Raw genomic sequence first — 16,153 nt, forward strand, 5'->3', positions numbered from 1 at the left:
CATCTTTGTTTTCATTTAACATCCTATTAGACTTCCTATTTAGATTTCAGTTTACGTAGAAAGTGTTTGTTGTCCCATACATTTGTTTTTTTTTTTAAATTCAATTTAGAATGGCAAACAATCTGACGGTCCAGCTGATGGAAAGTGGTAACTGTCGCCTATAGATATGAACAGTACTATGGATATGACAGAGTTTACTGTTTCGCCCATGATACCCCCAATGCATTGCCATTCCTGAGTATTAAGGTGTTATTTCTCTGTACCCTGTAAATTCACTGCCATATCCCACCCTTCAAACCGAAACACAGCCATGCAAACACAACTGCTTTACGATAGAAACTTGTTTAATTTGTTTGTGGCAGTGTTATTTAAAATTATACCAGCTGTTAATAGTTCACTCCTGAACATAGGCTTAACTTAACTTAAGGTCTCGAGCCACCTTCATCCATTAACTTACTACAATGCATTTGAGGTCGTCGCTCCACCTAGCGTGAGGTCGTCTGCGTTTGCTTGTACAGGGTTGCCATACAAGAAACTTTCTTTGCCATCGCTTGTCGGTTCTTCGAGTTTTATGACCAGCCAATTGTCGCTTCGGTTTGTTTACCCTACGAGCTGTCGATCAGGTTGTTTCTTTTGCGGATATCCTCATTTCGGATTCTGTCACGCAAAAAAACTCCGAGCATATCTCTCTCTGTAGCACACTGAGCAACTTGAAGCTTTAGTATCTATATTGTGTAATTTGTTCTGTTTTTTAACCGACTTAAAAACAGTAGGTACTCAATTTGACTTTTTGTCTATCTATATTGTGAGAAAAATCTTGTTGGGAATTTGATTATTATACATCAATAACAATACGTTATTATTTTGATATTTAAATTACCTGAAGTCTAGGCATCTTAAATTAAAACAAATTTGTTGTGTCTGGTCGACTTCTACTTTTTTTTTTTATACCACTGAGGTGGCAAACAAGCATACGGCCCACCTGATGGTAAGTGGTTACCGTAGCTTATGAACAACTGCAATACCAGAGGCATTACGCGCGCGTTGCCGACCCTGAAGAAACCTCTTTACCCCCCTTTTGAAGAATCCCATGCTGGGGGGTACTTGGTCCCCTCTGGATATTATCGTGTTAAATTCCAAGTGTACTGGAATTCAGCATAGTGATGAAGAGCTATCTGACCCGCCTTTTCCTTCTTACCTATCATCCGTCACTTATGCCCTGCCAGCATATATCGTTAGCGCATACGGTGTTACCATTCTATTATCGTCCATTAAAAAACTATACATATATTTACCTACTTAATGTTTATTAAACCATAAATATACTAAGTTAAATTTAGTACGTATCATAGAAATTTAGGTCTAAATATTAAAATAGACAAGCTAAGTTGAAAATTTTATTTATTTATTTATTTATTCTTTATTGTACAGTAAAATTTTGTACAAATGGCGAGCTTAATGCCATATAGCATTCTCTACCAGCTAAATATTGGGTAAAAACAGAAAGCGTACGAAGGGCAGATGTGGTGAAAAATATGTGACAATTATAGTAACACATTAAGTAATTATAGTAACAAATTTTGTAGGCAATTTGCTTAGATAATGAGAATATTTGATAAGCACGTGCAATAGATAACAGTATAGTGAGCTCAGAGCATTTCTTGAATATCTATTTAATTATTACATAGTATATTTACTAATATTAGGAATGTGAGAGTTTGTTTGTTACCTTAAAACGCCGCAACGACTTATCCAATCACTATGGGGGGGGGGGTAAGGGATTGTTAGTAATGGAGACTAAGAGTCCCATTGCTAGCAATATACCCAACTAGGTCGACCTCCTCGCGGTTCTCCCTGACAACTATCATCATTAATTTCAGATGAATTCATCATGATGGGCTAACTGGCTTGTTTTCATTCTCATCTATCACACTTCACTGGTGCTCCGCCAGCGTATCCCGTTAGCTCATGCGGGGTTACTATACCATTTTCACCCATTAAAAAAAACCAATCACTATGAAATTTCGTATACACATACTATGTGGAATGGAAAAGGATATAGGCTTTTTATTCGTCAATAAATATATCTTTAAATACAATAACATACCAAAGGGAGACTACAAAAGTGGTTTGCTTGGACACCTCTGTCCCATTCGTGTTTCTAACGTGAAGCAGTTGTGTTTGCATGGCTGTGTTTCGGTTTGACAGGTGGGATATGGCAGTGAATTATGTAAGTGAATATGTCCATGGTACTGCTCACGTCTATAGGTGAAGGTTACTACTTTCCATCAGGTGGGCCGTCAGCTTGTTTACCATTTTAATTTGTGTAAAAAAATCCTTGTCACGTGGATGAATTCACGGGTAAAAGAGTGTGTAATAAATGAAACGATGCATATATTTTTTTGCTATCAAAATACAACGCAAGCCACGAAACAAATAGGCAAGTTAATTGTAAATGAATGACAAACGGGAATAGCTCTCACTCCACAACAACTAGTGCCAGTCAGTACCATGTATCTTTTATGAAAAACATAGTACCAGTTCGACGAACTTTCATCCAGTGTTCAGCTTGGATCGTGGATTTCTACCGAGGAGTTCCAACTGAGTGGGTGTAACGTGGTCGTGGCGTTGCCATGGCAACCAGCGACAAACACTGCCAAACGCTGTCAGTGAATACGGCGAGAAACGAAGTCGACTTGGAGGAGTATGCCCGAGTGATGTACGACGAGACCGTCGTTGTGAATGCAAGAGAAATAGAAAGTCCTAGTTCTGAGGAGGAAGTGGAGGCGGTCATGTCCAAATTCAACCCGCCGGTGAGGCACACAGCGCGCCACGATTTCGACTCCGACAGCGAAACCGAATCGGAACCCGATAAGTTTTTGGACAATGCATCCGAGCATGATCGGGTAAGATTGCTCGAGCTACTTGAAATGGTAAAGACATGCTTCATTTAAAAGTAGTCTACTGCCTATAGATAGAGTGTCGTGATTTTACAGAATTCAATATGATGCCCAAGTGCACTTTACGCCTTGTTTTCTTTACAACTAAGAGGTAATTTTACAAAATCATTTTTAATGATGTATGTAGTGGGGATAATGAAATCAATATATTTAACAGTAACAGCAGTTATATAAGAAAAAACGTTTACTCAATGATTTCAATGATGTTGAGCTTGTGTTTGCCAAGTCATTAATTATCTAGACTGTACTTAATATAAATTTTTGTTAACTATATGTTAATAGCTTCTAATTGGTTTACTGTTGTTATATATATTTAATTGTTAAGTTGTTCTGTTTGTTTGTGTTCAAGTTTTCCTCAAAATAAATAAATAAATAAACTTGGCATAGTTTACTCGTATCTGAAATTAGATTGTTTACTAGCCTGAATCGAAACATAAGAAAGCATATTTGCTTATACAGTATTTGATCTAGATATTTTGCCCTTCCAGGCAAAAATCTTACCTTCCCTTTTTACCATTTTGGGGTCGAATGATCAGGCCCTGTGCTTTTTTACAAAAGATCAACACAGGTGTTTCAATTATAGGTACCTATTCATTCTTACGTATATATATATATATATATATATATATATATATATATAAATAATTAATTAAATCCTCATTATAATAATTGCTATAAAAAGAGTAATTGTATTTGTTATACAATTTAATTATATATTATTTTTTAGTCTCCAGAAAGAAACACTTCGCCGCCTCCAGAGAAAATGGCCGAAGCATCGAGAACGGTGACCAGGGAAACCAAAACCGGCGTCAGACAGTCAATGAGGAAAGCGGAATCATCAAATTCGGGTGAGTTTAAAGAAAAAAGTTGATTACTAAATTAAAATGTGATAAAATTATATAACTCTATGTGGAGTACAGGCCACATGTATTTTTTATAGTTTTTATATTATTATTTATCAAATTCGAAATTGACACGCATGTCTATTTTTTTCCTTTTGGCTTCCCTTCACGGCCCGTCTTCTAAGTTCCTTCTGTTAATGTGTACATACAGTGGATTTCGGGTATAACGACGATGAAGGGACCACTCTATTTTCGTCGTTATATCCGGAAGTCGTTACAGGCAAGGGTATAGAGATACAGGCACGTACACATGTATAGTTTTTTCTTCGCACAAATCAGCATTGTTTTCACCGTTTTTCAATTTTGAAATGCTTTCCGCCTTTTCTTTAACAGTGAATGTGCGTCGACGCAGTCATACTTACATACTTATTCAAAAGTTTACTAAACTCAGTTGTTACTCAGAATATCACTTTGTAACTGAACCATAAGTTCAACTCTGAAACGTACACGCTTCTCTACCTACTTAGCTGATATCTATAAACAATAGGTAAAGGTCTCCATACTTGCTGACCATCTGTGTTGATGTAAACAAAAGGTTAGAAATGTTTGTGAAAGAAAGAAATCTTGGTGTCTCTTTGGCGGCCAACTTCGGTCGTAATATCTGCATGGGATTTCTAGCAATTTGTTACAAATGATTCATTAAAAACAGTCGCTACACCCGAACTCGGTGTTACATCCAACACAAAAAACAAATTACTATGTACTTTTTTATATTTGTTACTTCATAACTCCGTTAGTTGAAAATTTACTTGGAAAATTCTTTTTTTTTATATGAAAGGATATATTTATAAATTAGTTTCATAGGAGTTTTATTAAAATCGGTTCAGTAGTTCAGTTTTCAGTTCTTTGAACCCGTGATGCTTGAAATGTAATAAGAAAGTAGATTCAATAAGTCTCTGGTACCCAGTTCTCTCTGTCTATCCCACAAGGCACTTGGCGTGAAAATACATACCGTATAAAAATCTTTACGATACGTTAGTATTTATTTATACAAACGCGCAGTGTTTACTGTAAACAGTAAGGAATTGAACTTTTGGCCGAAACCAAAGGAAATGCCAAGTCTATTTTTGGGTTTATGGCCCTATTCAATCAAACGCGTTTATTGAGACCGCGATGGAATATCTGTCATGTATCTGTACATGAAAGGAATATCAACAAGATCACATTTTATTTTTACACAACTGACATATTTTATTTTTAAAGCTGTTATAAAAAAAGAATCCTTCTGGAAAGATCGCTGGGTCGCTGGTTCATATCCGGCTCGAAGGACCACTAATTTATGTTTGTAAAATATGCTGGTTCTTGTTATGTATATATTATTATTTATTATTTATATTAATTGTAAAATAAAAATGCAATCTGTTGACTTGATGTATTATATGTATATTTTTGTTCTATTTCAATTGTTTATCAATTTTATTTTTTATAATAAACTACAATTGTCAAAGTATATAAAAAGGTTAATTTTGAACAGACAGGATAGACGAATATATTAATGACTAGCGGCCCGTCCCGGCTCCGCACGGGTGAACATTTTTACAACATTTTTAAAAGTGGTTATTGTGACATAACGATAATAGTTGGACATATAGTATCGTTAAGTTTTTTGTAACTATTGATATTTTCTTCAATATTGTAGAACATACTTTTGTACTATCACCAATAGTTTCCGAAGTGCACGCGATGAAAGATATTTTATAACATTTTTTTTTACACCTTGAGTTACGTTACTAAAGTTTCCCTAATCTTTTCTAGCAATAAATATGACCTATATTACTCAGGGTGAATGTAGCTTTCTAACGGTGAAAGAATTTTTGAAATCGGCAAAGTAGTTTTTGAGTTTATACATTACAAACATACACACAACAATACAAATCTTTCTATTTTATAATATTTATATTATAATAATATTAGTGTAGAAGTGTAGATGTAGATAAAAATGTTTGGCAAAAATAATACTCTATAAGTGCACAGTTGCTGACAGTGTTTATTTTTTAAATATTGTTATTTTACCGATTTATTCAGTACTAGCGGCCCGGCCCGGCGTCGCACGGGTGGACATCTTTACATTTTAAAAAGTGGCCATTAAGGCTGCACACGCGACGGATGCTTAAAAATGGAGTAACTTCTCCCGTTTTCCAAACATTTCCCTTCAATGCTCTGCTCCTATTGATCGTAGCGTGGATATAATATACGCTTATTATTATTATTATTACCTACCTCTAGTAAGTACATTACATATTTTTTTTTAATAAGTACCAAACAACCACGCCTATCGTCTTGTCCTCGAGCATAAATATCCAGTGTTATGATATATTTAAAAATGGACAATTAAAAACAGATTCGAGCCAAGACAGAAAAGTTCGTTTTCTATAGAGGCCCAAATGAGACTCGAACCCGTGACCTCTTTTACGCAAAGCAACGCCCCCACCACTACGTCACAGAACTCACGGAGGTCGCCTAACAAATCCAAATTAAATTACAGAATCGGATAGTGCTGATCTAGAAGCTGAAAAGCCAGATCCAGTCGCCGGGAGTGGAAGGAAGCGCGGCGGCGCTGGCGTCGTCATCCCAGCGGAGGGCGCTTACGACCCCAAGCAATTCCAGGACTTGAAGGTGCCGCCCGAGATAGAGAACATTTTCCAGTACATCATGAAGTAAGATAGAATTTTAATGTTAACGTTTACCCGCGACTTTGCCTGCGTAACCGGTATAAAAATGAGTCCATAGCCTTCTCCATCCCATGTTGTATGTGTATACTAAATATCTATAAGTTAACAAACAAACAAACTCACTTTCCCATTTATAATATTAGTAAAAATGTGTTTATTATCATGCAAGCTATGACAAAACTTATTCAATTCAAGTTTTTTTAGTCTTAGGAGACGTGGGTAATAATCCGTTAAATAAATAAATCCACAACATAACATAAATAAATACACACAAATAAATATATAAATAGATAGATAAATAATTTATTTGCATTGCTTACAGCACACAAACGGCAACAGACACAAATGCACAGTGAAAAAAGACAAAAAAAAGCTACATGTACAAAGAAAAAAAAACAAAAACAAAATGCATAAAATTAGTAAAAATTTTTTCCATTCATGCGTGTGCCACAGTAACACAAAATGGTCACAACTCAGCTTATTGCTTTGCCCTAAAAAACCATTGTTTCTCTAGACATCGATGGTGGATAAAACTTCATCATCCATTTCGATATCGCCTATATTGGATAACTGATGTTTAACATATTCGTTATTGGGTCAATACCTATAATATATCTAATATATATATATATATATATATATATATATATATATATATATATATATATATATATATATATATATATATATATATATATATAATATATCTGTAATATATAGATACTCCAACTACAATATAAACTTAGATATTGATAAATTCTTCTCACCCCTAATTCTTAGCATGTCATAATTAATGCAAGAGGTTGCAAATGGCTTCTCGTAGGACTAGATTTATACTTAACAATGGGACGTTATTGGTTCGTAACAAAAGTTGATAAAGATATTGAAATAATAAATATCTTTTTATTATATTAACTTTATACCTTAATCTAATAATATTTGTGAATGTTAATAATATAACACTGTTCTTCTTTATAATCACTTATTTAATCTTTTCTAGCATGTTTCTTACATTATATAATTTATTTCTTTATAACCAGACATAAATCTTTTACCGCAAATACAGAGCTACATTTTTTTTTTCAAGACAATTAACCATAAAGCATACATCTATTTTTTCACAGAGACAAGACCATAGATAAAATATATAAAGGTTGCGTCCGATCTTTTTTACCTCAACAAAATCAGGGTTTCTTAAACTTTTTCGAGTCACGAACCCCTGTCGAAAACACTTAGGTTAGGTTAGACGCAGTTATAATAGACGTACATAATAGAGTATACTGTTTTGCCCATGATACCCCACATGCGTTGCTTTTCCATTCACTCTTCTGTGCCCTGTAATTTCATTCCCATATCCCACCCTTTAAACCGAAATACAGCCATGCAAACAAAACTGCTTTACGACAGAAATACGAATAGGACATAGGTATTTAAGCAGACGATTTTTGTACAAAGTCTCTCTCTGGTAAAATAATCTATTGGTTATGTGTCCGATACTCAAATAGTTAAGTAGCAAAAGAACAAGTATCCAAATGGTTTCTCTATATAATCATATTTTATGGTAATTTATGGCGTTTCTATGTCTGTTGCTTGATCACGCACTTGTATGCACGCAATCTGAGCCGATTTAGACGAAGTATGCCATTACCATAACGTCTGTATCCGTATAGATAAAGTTATATGCAAAGAGTAAATAATATACTCCATAAATCCAAAGACAGTTCCGGGAATGGAGGGAGGGGGTAAGGAATTGTGAGTAATGGCATTTAGCAGCCTTATTGCTAGCAATATATCTTCTTTATATTTTTGGGTCTATCTTCGGACACACTGTGCAGACTGTGCGGGGAGAAATCGGAATCCATGGAACACATGATGTGCAACTGCGATTCGTTGCCAAGGGGACTACAGATATTTTAAACCGCGGGATATCGTTAGGGCAACACATTCTATTCTCTTAACTCTGTAAAACTAGTTTACAAATGTCTGTAGTGTTTTTTTAATACTTTATCCTAGTTATGATTCGCATTATTGCAGGATAGTGGGTGGGCCTCCCACTCATAACCTTGTTATCAATTAGGCCAGCGTTATAAACGCATCATTGCAGTATTACTACTGTCACTTTAAATAGATAGATACTCTTTATTGTTTCCTCCAAAAGATTACAATAGTAAACTTATTATAAATAGATACAAACATTTACAAGAAATGTTCACAGTGAGAAAACGCGGCCTTATCGCTAAAAGCGATCTCTGTAGGTGATAATTATGTATATACTAACCATATTTCGTGATTTCGCCCGCATGAATCTATATAACAATACATATATATAACACATGAGACAGAGGTGTACATACAAACGACTTTTGTACAGTTTCCCTCTGGTACAAATCTTTACAAATTTCTCATTTATAATACTAGCTGTATCTCAAGGTTTTGCCCGCTAGAATCAGTATATAATATAGTAATGGATAATATCCGATATCTATATATCGAGTTCTTCTGGAGATTGATGACCACCTATTGCGATATCACCCATACCCATTTATTGTGAGTGGGTTCTTCTTTCTGATATTATATATTGGATAACTGATAGGTAATATATCTGTTATTGGGTCAAACTTTATAAATATATATACATATACATATATATATATACATATATATATATATATATATATATATATATATATATATATATATATATATATATATATATATATGTTCTAATTTAGGATATAATCTATCTGTGTACCAAATTTCATTTAAGTCCGTTACTAAATAATAACCACTATGGTTTTCAGAAGGACCACACGGAGGTTGACCTGATAGTGTGAAATACTAGTTACTAAAAATCCTTCCTCCCTGATATTTATTGTAGGTCTGTCCACTGTATTAAGAAAAATCTTTAATATATTTTTTATTATGAAAGTGGAATGACACCCCGTCTGTGTTAACGGGATACGCTGATAGGGCATCAGCGAAGGGTGATAGATGAGAATGAAAACAGGTCAATTAGTCCAGCATGAAGAACTCAATAACATCGGTAATAAGGGTTATAAGGAATTAACCACAATAGTTACCAGGGGGTCCCGTATGGAGGTCGACCTAAATACCTCCCCCCAATCTTTAATATTATAACCTATATCCTTTTCCCTGAAACGTAGCTAGGTCTATTACTAACTCACTATACAAAGAACAATATTTAAAATGGGGAATGGTGGGGAAAGATTATTAATAATGGTGTTGAACAACCCCATTGCTAGCAATATACCCTATATCAGGTCGACCTCCACGCGATTCTCCCTGGAAATCGTCCTGATTAATTATTGTTGAATTAGTTACGATGGATCAACGGACCTTGATCCTCGCCCATTATCCCTTTCCATTAAAAAAAAATCTTTAAAAATGGTGATTATAAAAATGAAGTGAGGCTGCGTATTTAACAAGCGGCGAATGGTTTTTCCAGATACACCCCACAGAAAATTGACATAGAGTTCAAATTGCAACCGTTCATCCCGGAGTATGTGCCCGCGGTGGGCGACATCGACGCCTTCCTCAAGGTGTCCACGCCGGCGGCCAACGTGCGCGGCGGGCCGCTCTCCGAAAATGTTCTCGAGCACATTGACAATTTAGGTATGTATTATTGCTGGTAAATGTATTTTAATTTTTGTTATTTAATATATAAAATTCTCGTGTCACGGTGTTTGTTACCAAACTCCTCCGAAACGGCTTTACAGATTTTTATGAAATTTTCTGTGCATATCGGGTAGGTCTGAGAATCGGCCAACATCTATTTTTCATACCCCTCAATAATAGGGGTGACCCACCCCTAAAATTATTATTTTTAATTTTTTTTTATTTTAATTTTATTATAACTAAGCATTGAAAAATACATACAGGTTCAAATTTTTACCCTTTTATGATCAACCCCTGGTGTTTTTATATTTCGAAAAAGGTTTGCAAGATGGCAATTGAAAATAATAAATGTAGTACGATATATTTTCATGTACAGCTCTAGAAATAATGTATATGGTAAAACAACGTTTGCCGAGTCAGCTAGTATTATAATAACAATTTGAAAGTTCTTTGATATCGAGTGAATCACTGGTGCGCACCTCTTTACATTTCTGTCATTCATGTACCTATGTGTATATGTTTGATTTTGTATAGGTAGTTGCACACAACAATTGTATATATTTTGATTTATAATAATAGGAGGCCAATGTCGTTAGTGGTTCCAATGTAGTTACGTGCTTCGGTCCGTATAAAGTGGAATGATGAAAAAAATTTAAAAGTATATTAAATTTTAAAAATATAAACACAAAGCAATAATTATCGCTGACAATTTGCTTTAATCGAAGCATGTCCTAAATTAAATGACCGCATACAGCTACTCTATACTAAAGAATAAGTAAGCAGTTTACGTTTTCTAGGATTTCAAAATTATGAAAGTGTCTAAGTATATTTCAATGGTTATTTATTAGAGTCTCGTGTTTAAAGCCGTCAATACACGGAATTGTCGGTTGCGTGTAGCTTGTGAAAGTCTTGGATAATAAATAAAAATAGCCTACCTATACAATATAATGCATGTTTTTACTATGTCACAGTTATCGGGATTAACTTTTAACATTTATTCAACAGACTAGCGATCCGGCCCGGTTTTGCATGGGTTATTAGATAGAATTTTCGAAAATAATATTTTTATACAACTTAGAATGGCAAACAAGCTGACGGCCCACCTGATTGAAAGTGGTAACCGTCGCCTATAGACATGAGCAGTACCATGGACATAATAGAGTATACTGTTTCGCCCACGATACCCCACATGCGTTGCGATTCCTGAGGGCTTAGGTGTTATTCCTCTGTACCCTGTAAATTCACTGTTATGCCGAGTACATTAGAATCTGAAGTGGTAACGGGCTGGTCACATAGCTCGAAGAACCGACAATGGCTGGCAAAGAAAGGTTCTTGAGTGGCTTAGTGATTAGTGGTTAGTGAGTGATGATTTCACCAGAGGGAGACTTTGTACAAAAGTCGATTGCTTGGGTATCTCGGTTCCATTCGTGTTTCAATCGTGAAGCAGTTGTGTTTGCATGGCTGTGTTTCGGTTTGAAAGGTGGGATATGGCGTGACTTTTGTACAAAGTCTCCCTCTGGTAATACATGAACTATTTTCATAAAGTAAAAAAGGTAGTCCTCCTCTCTCTACTGGCTGCGACCAACAGGGTCCGTAATTAAATCTGTTTAAATATTTACCAATCACATTACGGAATGCAATGAGAAATAAATAAATAAAAATATATAAAATTCATCATCATCATCATCATATCAGCGTTTAACTGTCCACTGCTGAACATAAGCCTCCCCCTTAGCGGGTTTTACCAGTAGTTACCGCGCTTGGCAGGCGGATTGGCAACCGCAGTTAGGCTTTGGAGATGTTTTAAGAGGGACGTTGCTGCCGATCCTTCGCCCTCTCTTAGTCGCCTCTTACGACATCTACGGGATAGGAAGGGGTGGCCTATTCTATGCCGGGATCACACGGCAATATTATTACCCAGCCTTAATCCAACGTGGTAGGAGTTAATTGTATTGTTGCTATTCGAATTCCTTTGATGTTGTAATATATATTGATGTTATACTTTGCAGGTCTGACGGTGCTGGACGAGCCCGCCGCCGAGCAGAGCGACTCTGCTCTTCTACATTTGCAATTGCGTGCCATCTCGAAGACCAGCAGCGCCAAGTCGACTGTGGTAAGTATTATCGTGCGGAGGGAGAGGGGATTGGTAGTAATGGGAATTAACAATCTCATTGCAGGTCGACGTCGATGCGGTTCCCCCTGGAAACTAATGTAATTGATTTATTCTTAGTCACGATAGGCGAACTGACCAGCTTCATCCTCACCTATCGTCCCTCACTGGTGTCCCGCCAGTGTATACCGATAGCGCAGGCGGGGTAACCATTCTATTATCATCCATTAAAAAAAAAGTGTTATTAGGCACGGCCCACAGGAAACCCAAAGAGAAATAAATATAAAAGAAAAGAAGTAGAGATCCAGCTCCCCTATTGAAACTCATAAATATAAGAAGCCAGCCATCAAAGACAATGCTGTCAGAGTTCCGGGGATAGTCGCTCCCGGTGATGATTCCGAGGCAAAGGGGCTCGCCTCTAGGTATCAGTACCTACTTAAGCCCTTGAGAGTTGAGACTTGCGTAGGCCCACTCATCCCCCGTTCCTTAAATAAGCCTATGTACACAATGAATTGTACATATATTTTAAATACCCTATTGGGATTTAACGCGATGCTTTTGCAAGTAAATAGTACCTACATACCTGATTGGGAGGGAAGGGATTGTTAGTAATGGGGTCTAATGAACCCATTGCTAACAATATAAGGTATCAAGTCGACTTCCATGCGATTCCCCCTGGAAACCATCGTGGTCATTTCTGTTGGAATTCGTCACGATGGGCTAACTGATCTGTTTTCATCATCACCTGTCATCCCTCACTAGTGCCCCGCCAGCGTAAATCGATAGTGCAGGCGGGGTTACCATTCCATTATCACGTATTAAAAAAATCATACCTGATTAAGAGTGAAAGGTTTGTTAGTTTTGCGGACTACCAGTCTCGTTGCTAGCAATACATATACTCTATTAGGTCGACTTCCACGTGTTCCCCTGGGGACCATCGTGTTCAATTCCAGGTGTGTTCATCACAACGGACTAACTGACTTGCCTTTTCATTCTCACATATCATCTTGCTTTGGTGTCATTTACCATTCCATTGTCATCCATTTAATTAATTATACCTGATTTAACAACACGAAAGTTTAAAATTAACTGAATTACACATATGTCATCGTTTCAGCCATTATTCGTCCACTACTGGACATAAGCCTCCCCCATAGAGCGTCATAAAAAACGGTCCTGAGCCACCTGCATCTACTGACTCCCTGCAATGCCTTTCAGGTCGTTAGCCCGTACGGGGTCCCCACTCAAGAACCTTTCTTCCCCATCGGTTATCGGTCCTTCGAGCTATGTGACCAGCCCATTGCCACTTCAGTTTGTTCATCATTCGGGCCATGTAGGTTACGTTGGGGTTTTTCCGGATATCTTCGTTTCAGATTTTATCACGCAGAGAAATTCCGAGCATAGCCCTCTCTATAGCTTGCTGAAGAATTTGAAGCTTTTGCATACGGGCAATCGTGTAGGATCATGTTTCGGTTCCATAAGTTATTACTGGTAACATACATAAGTACAATTAATTCGGCAGCTGACGAAGAAGATCGAGAATGCGGAGAAGAATGCAAAAGCAATAGACCGGTGGATCAAAGATGTGAGCGAGCTGCACTTGTCCAAGCCGGCGCCCACTGTTACGTACACTGCGTGAGTGCAGTTTTTGTTATTATAATTTTCTTTTATATAACTCATCAGCAGACAAGTTGACGGCTGACCTGAAAAAGTAGTATAGAGCAGGGGTTCCTAAACTTTTAATGTAACGGAATGCCCACCAAACACCTTTTATTTTATGGCACCCCATATCTAACGATTATAAATAAAAAAAAAAAGCACTGTAATTTAAATAAGACCAAAAAGCTTTTATTAGAAATATTTTAAAAGTATAATACTTAATAGTTAATTGGGGGGAAAAGGGATTGTTAGTAATGGAGACTGAGAATCCCATTGCTAGCAATATACCCAACCAGGTCGATCTCCTCGCGGTTCCCCCTGGAAACTATCATGGTTAATTCCTGATGAATTCATTATGATGGGTTAACTGGCCTGTTTTCATCCTCATCGATCACCATTCACTGGTGCCCCGTCAGCGTATCCTATTAGCGTAAGCGGGGTTACCATACCATTTTGACTCATAAAAAAATACTTTATAGTTTCCCTTAATTTTTAATGTGAAGAATGAAATTGTTTCACTGTATTTAATAATTTTGCGGAATTCTGGTGATTTTACGGAATCTCTAGGTTCCGCAGAACACACTTTAGGAATAGCTGGTCTAGAGACGTGAACAGCATACAGAGTCGACCTCAGTCCATCTAGCGTTCCTGGGTGGGGGGAGAAGGGATTGTTAGTAATGGGGATTCGTAGCCTCATTGCTAGCAATATACTATATCAGGTCGACCTTCTCGTGGTTCTCCCTGGAAATCATCGTGATTGATTTATTGTTAGATTTGTCACGGTGTACTAACTGACCTGTCTTTTCATCCTCACCTGTCATTCCTCACTGGTACTCCACTAGTGTATACCGATAGCGCAGGCGGGGTTATCATTCCATTATCATCCATTAAAAAGCTTTCTTGGGTCAGTTTTTTTTAGGTTTGTTGGTTAATTTAGAAATGGGGTCTAGCAGTCCCATTGCTAGCAATATATTCTATCAGGTGGACCTTCATGCAATTTCCCCTGGAAACTATCTTGAGGAATTGAGGACTATCTGATCTGACCTTTGATACTCACCTATCATTTCTCATTGGCGTACTGCCAGCGTATACCGATACCTCAGGTTACCATTCTTTCTCACTTTTAAAGCTTTTCCTTAAAGCCTGTACTGACTGTAAATTAACGACGCATCCATGTTGTTCCTTTTTTGAAATGAAGTACAGTTGCCTGATGGCAGAAACACGATCCAGGCTTGAACTTAATAATTTTATTTTTCCAGTAAAACACCAGATATCGATACATTAATGGAGGAATGGCCAGAATCCATGGAGGAGACCCTGAACGAGGTGGGTTTCCCGCCAGCGAACCTCGACTGCACTTTATCGCAGTACGTGGACCTGGTTTGCGGTATATTCGACATACCCATAGTTGGAAACACGCTGAACGCCAGGATACAAGCCTTGCATCTACTCTTCAGTTTGTACTCGGCCGTGAAGAATTCACAGCTGTACGCCGAAAGACAGAAAGAGAAGGAAGATAACGCAGCTGGATAAGTGTTGTAATAATAAATGTAATATTTTGTTAATTTGGATTTGATTTAATTCCATGTACATTTATCTAGCAAGCTTGAACTTACAGGATACAGAGGAATAACATCCGAGTCCTCAGGAATGGCAACGCATGGGGGGTATCATGGGCGTAACAGTATACTCTGTTATGTCCATGGTACTGCTTATGTCTATAGGACATATATCATTTAAGAAGAGTTGTCAAGAACAGTTTTAGCCATAGATTATGATACATATACAGATATTGGTCACGCTTGTCTCCCATTAAGGAGGTAGAAACTATTGGACCCCAAATGCTCCGATTCAAACAGACTACTTCTGCTTCCTCCATATTCATCAATCTTTTCAAACTTTTTTTATGCAAATTAGAATGGCAAACAAGCTGACGGCCCACCTGATGGAAAGTGGTAACCGTCGCCTATAGACATGAGCAGTACCATAGACAACAGTATACTGTTTCGTCTATGATACCCCCCATGCGTTGCCATTCATGAGGACTCAGGTGTTATTCCTCTGTACCCAGTAAATTCACTGTCATATCCCACCTTTAAAACCGAAACATAGCCATGCAAACACAACTGCTTAATGATAGAAACATGAAAGGGACAGAGGTGCCCAAGCAAAGGACTTTTGTATAGTCTAGAAATGGCTGAAATAATGATGATA

General features: G+C 37.0%; 1 protein-coding gene across 1 annotated transcript; it reads left to right on the forward strand.

The window, feature by feature from the left end:
* The first annotated feature begins 2,618 nt into the window (after window positions 1-2,618).
* Window positions 2,619-15,504, forward strand: LOC116413708 (intraflagellar transport protein 46 homolog). Its single transcript, XM_052900419.1, has 7 exons — window positions 2,619-2,906; window positions 3,688-3,808; window positions 6,348-6,519; window positions 10,001-10,167; window positions 12,180-12,283; window positions 13,803-13,915; window positions 15,199-15,504. The coding sequence occupies exons 1-7, from the start codon at window positions 2,634-2,636 to the stop codon at window positions 15,470-15,472; spliced, it is 1,224 nt and encodes a 407-aa protein (XP_052756379.1). The 5' UTR covers window positions 2,619-2,633; the 3' UTR covers window positions 15,473-15,504.
* Window positions 15,505-16,153: the final 649 nt, after the last annotated feature.

Source organism: Galleria mellonella, unplaced genomic scaffold (assembly GCF_026898425.1).
Source record: "Galleria mellonella isolate WM207_F2 unplaced genomic scaffold, CSIRO_AGI_GalMel_v1 utg65, whole genome shotgun sequence".
NCBI lineage: Eukaryota > Metazoa > Arthropoda > Insecta > Lepidoptera > Pyralidae > Galleria > Galleria mellonella.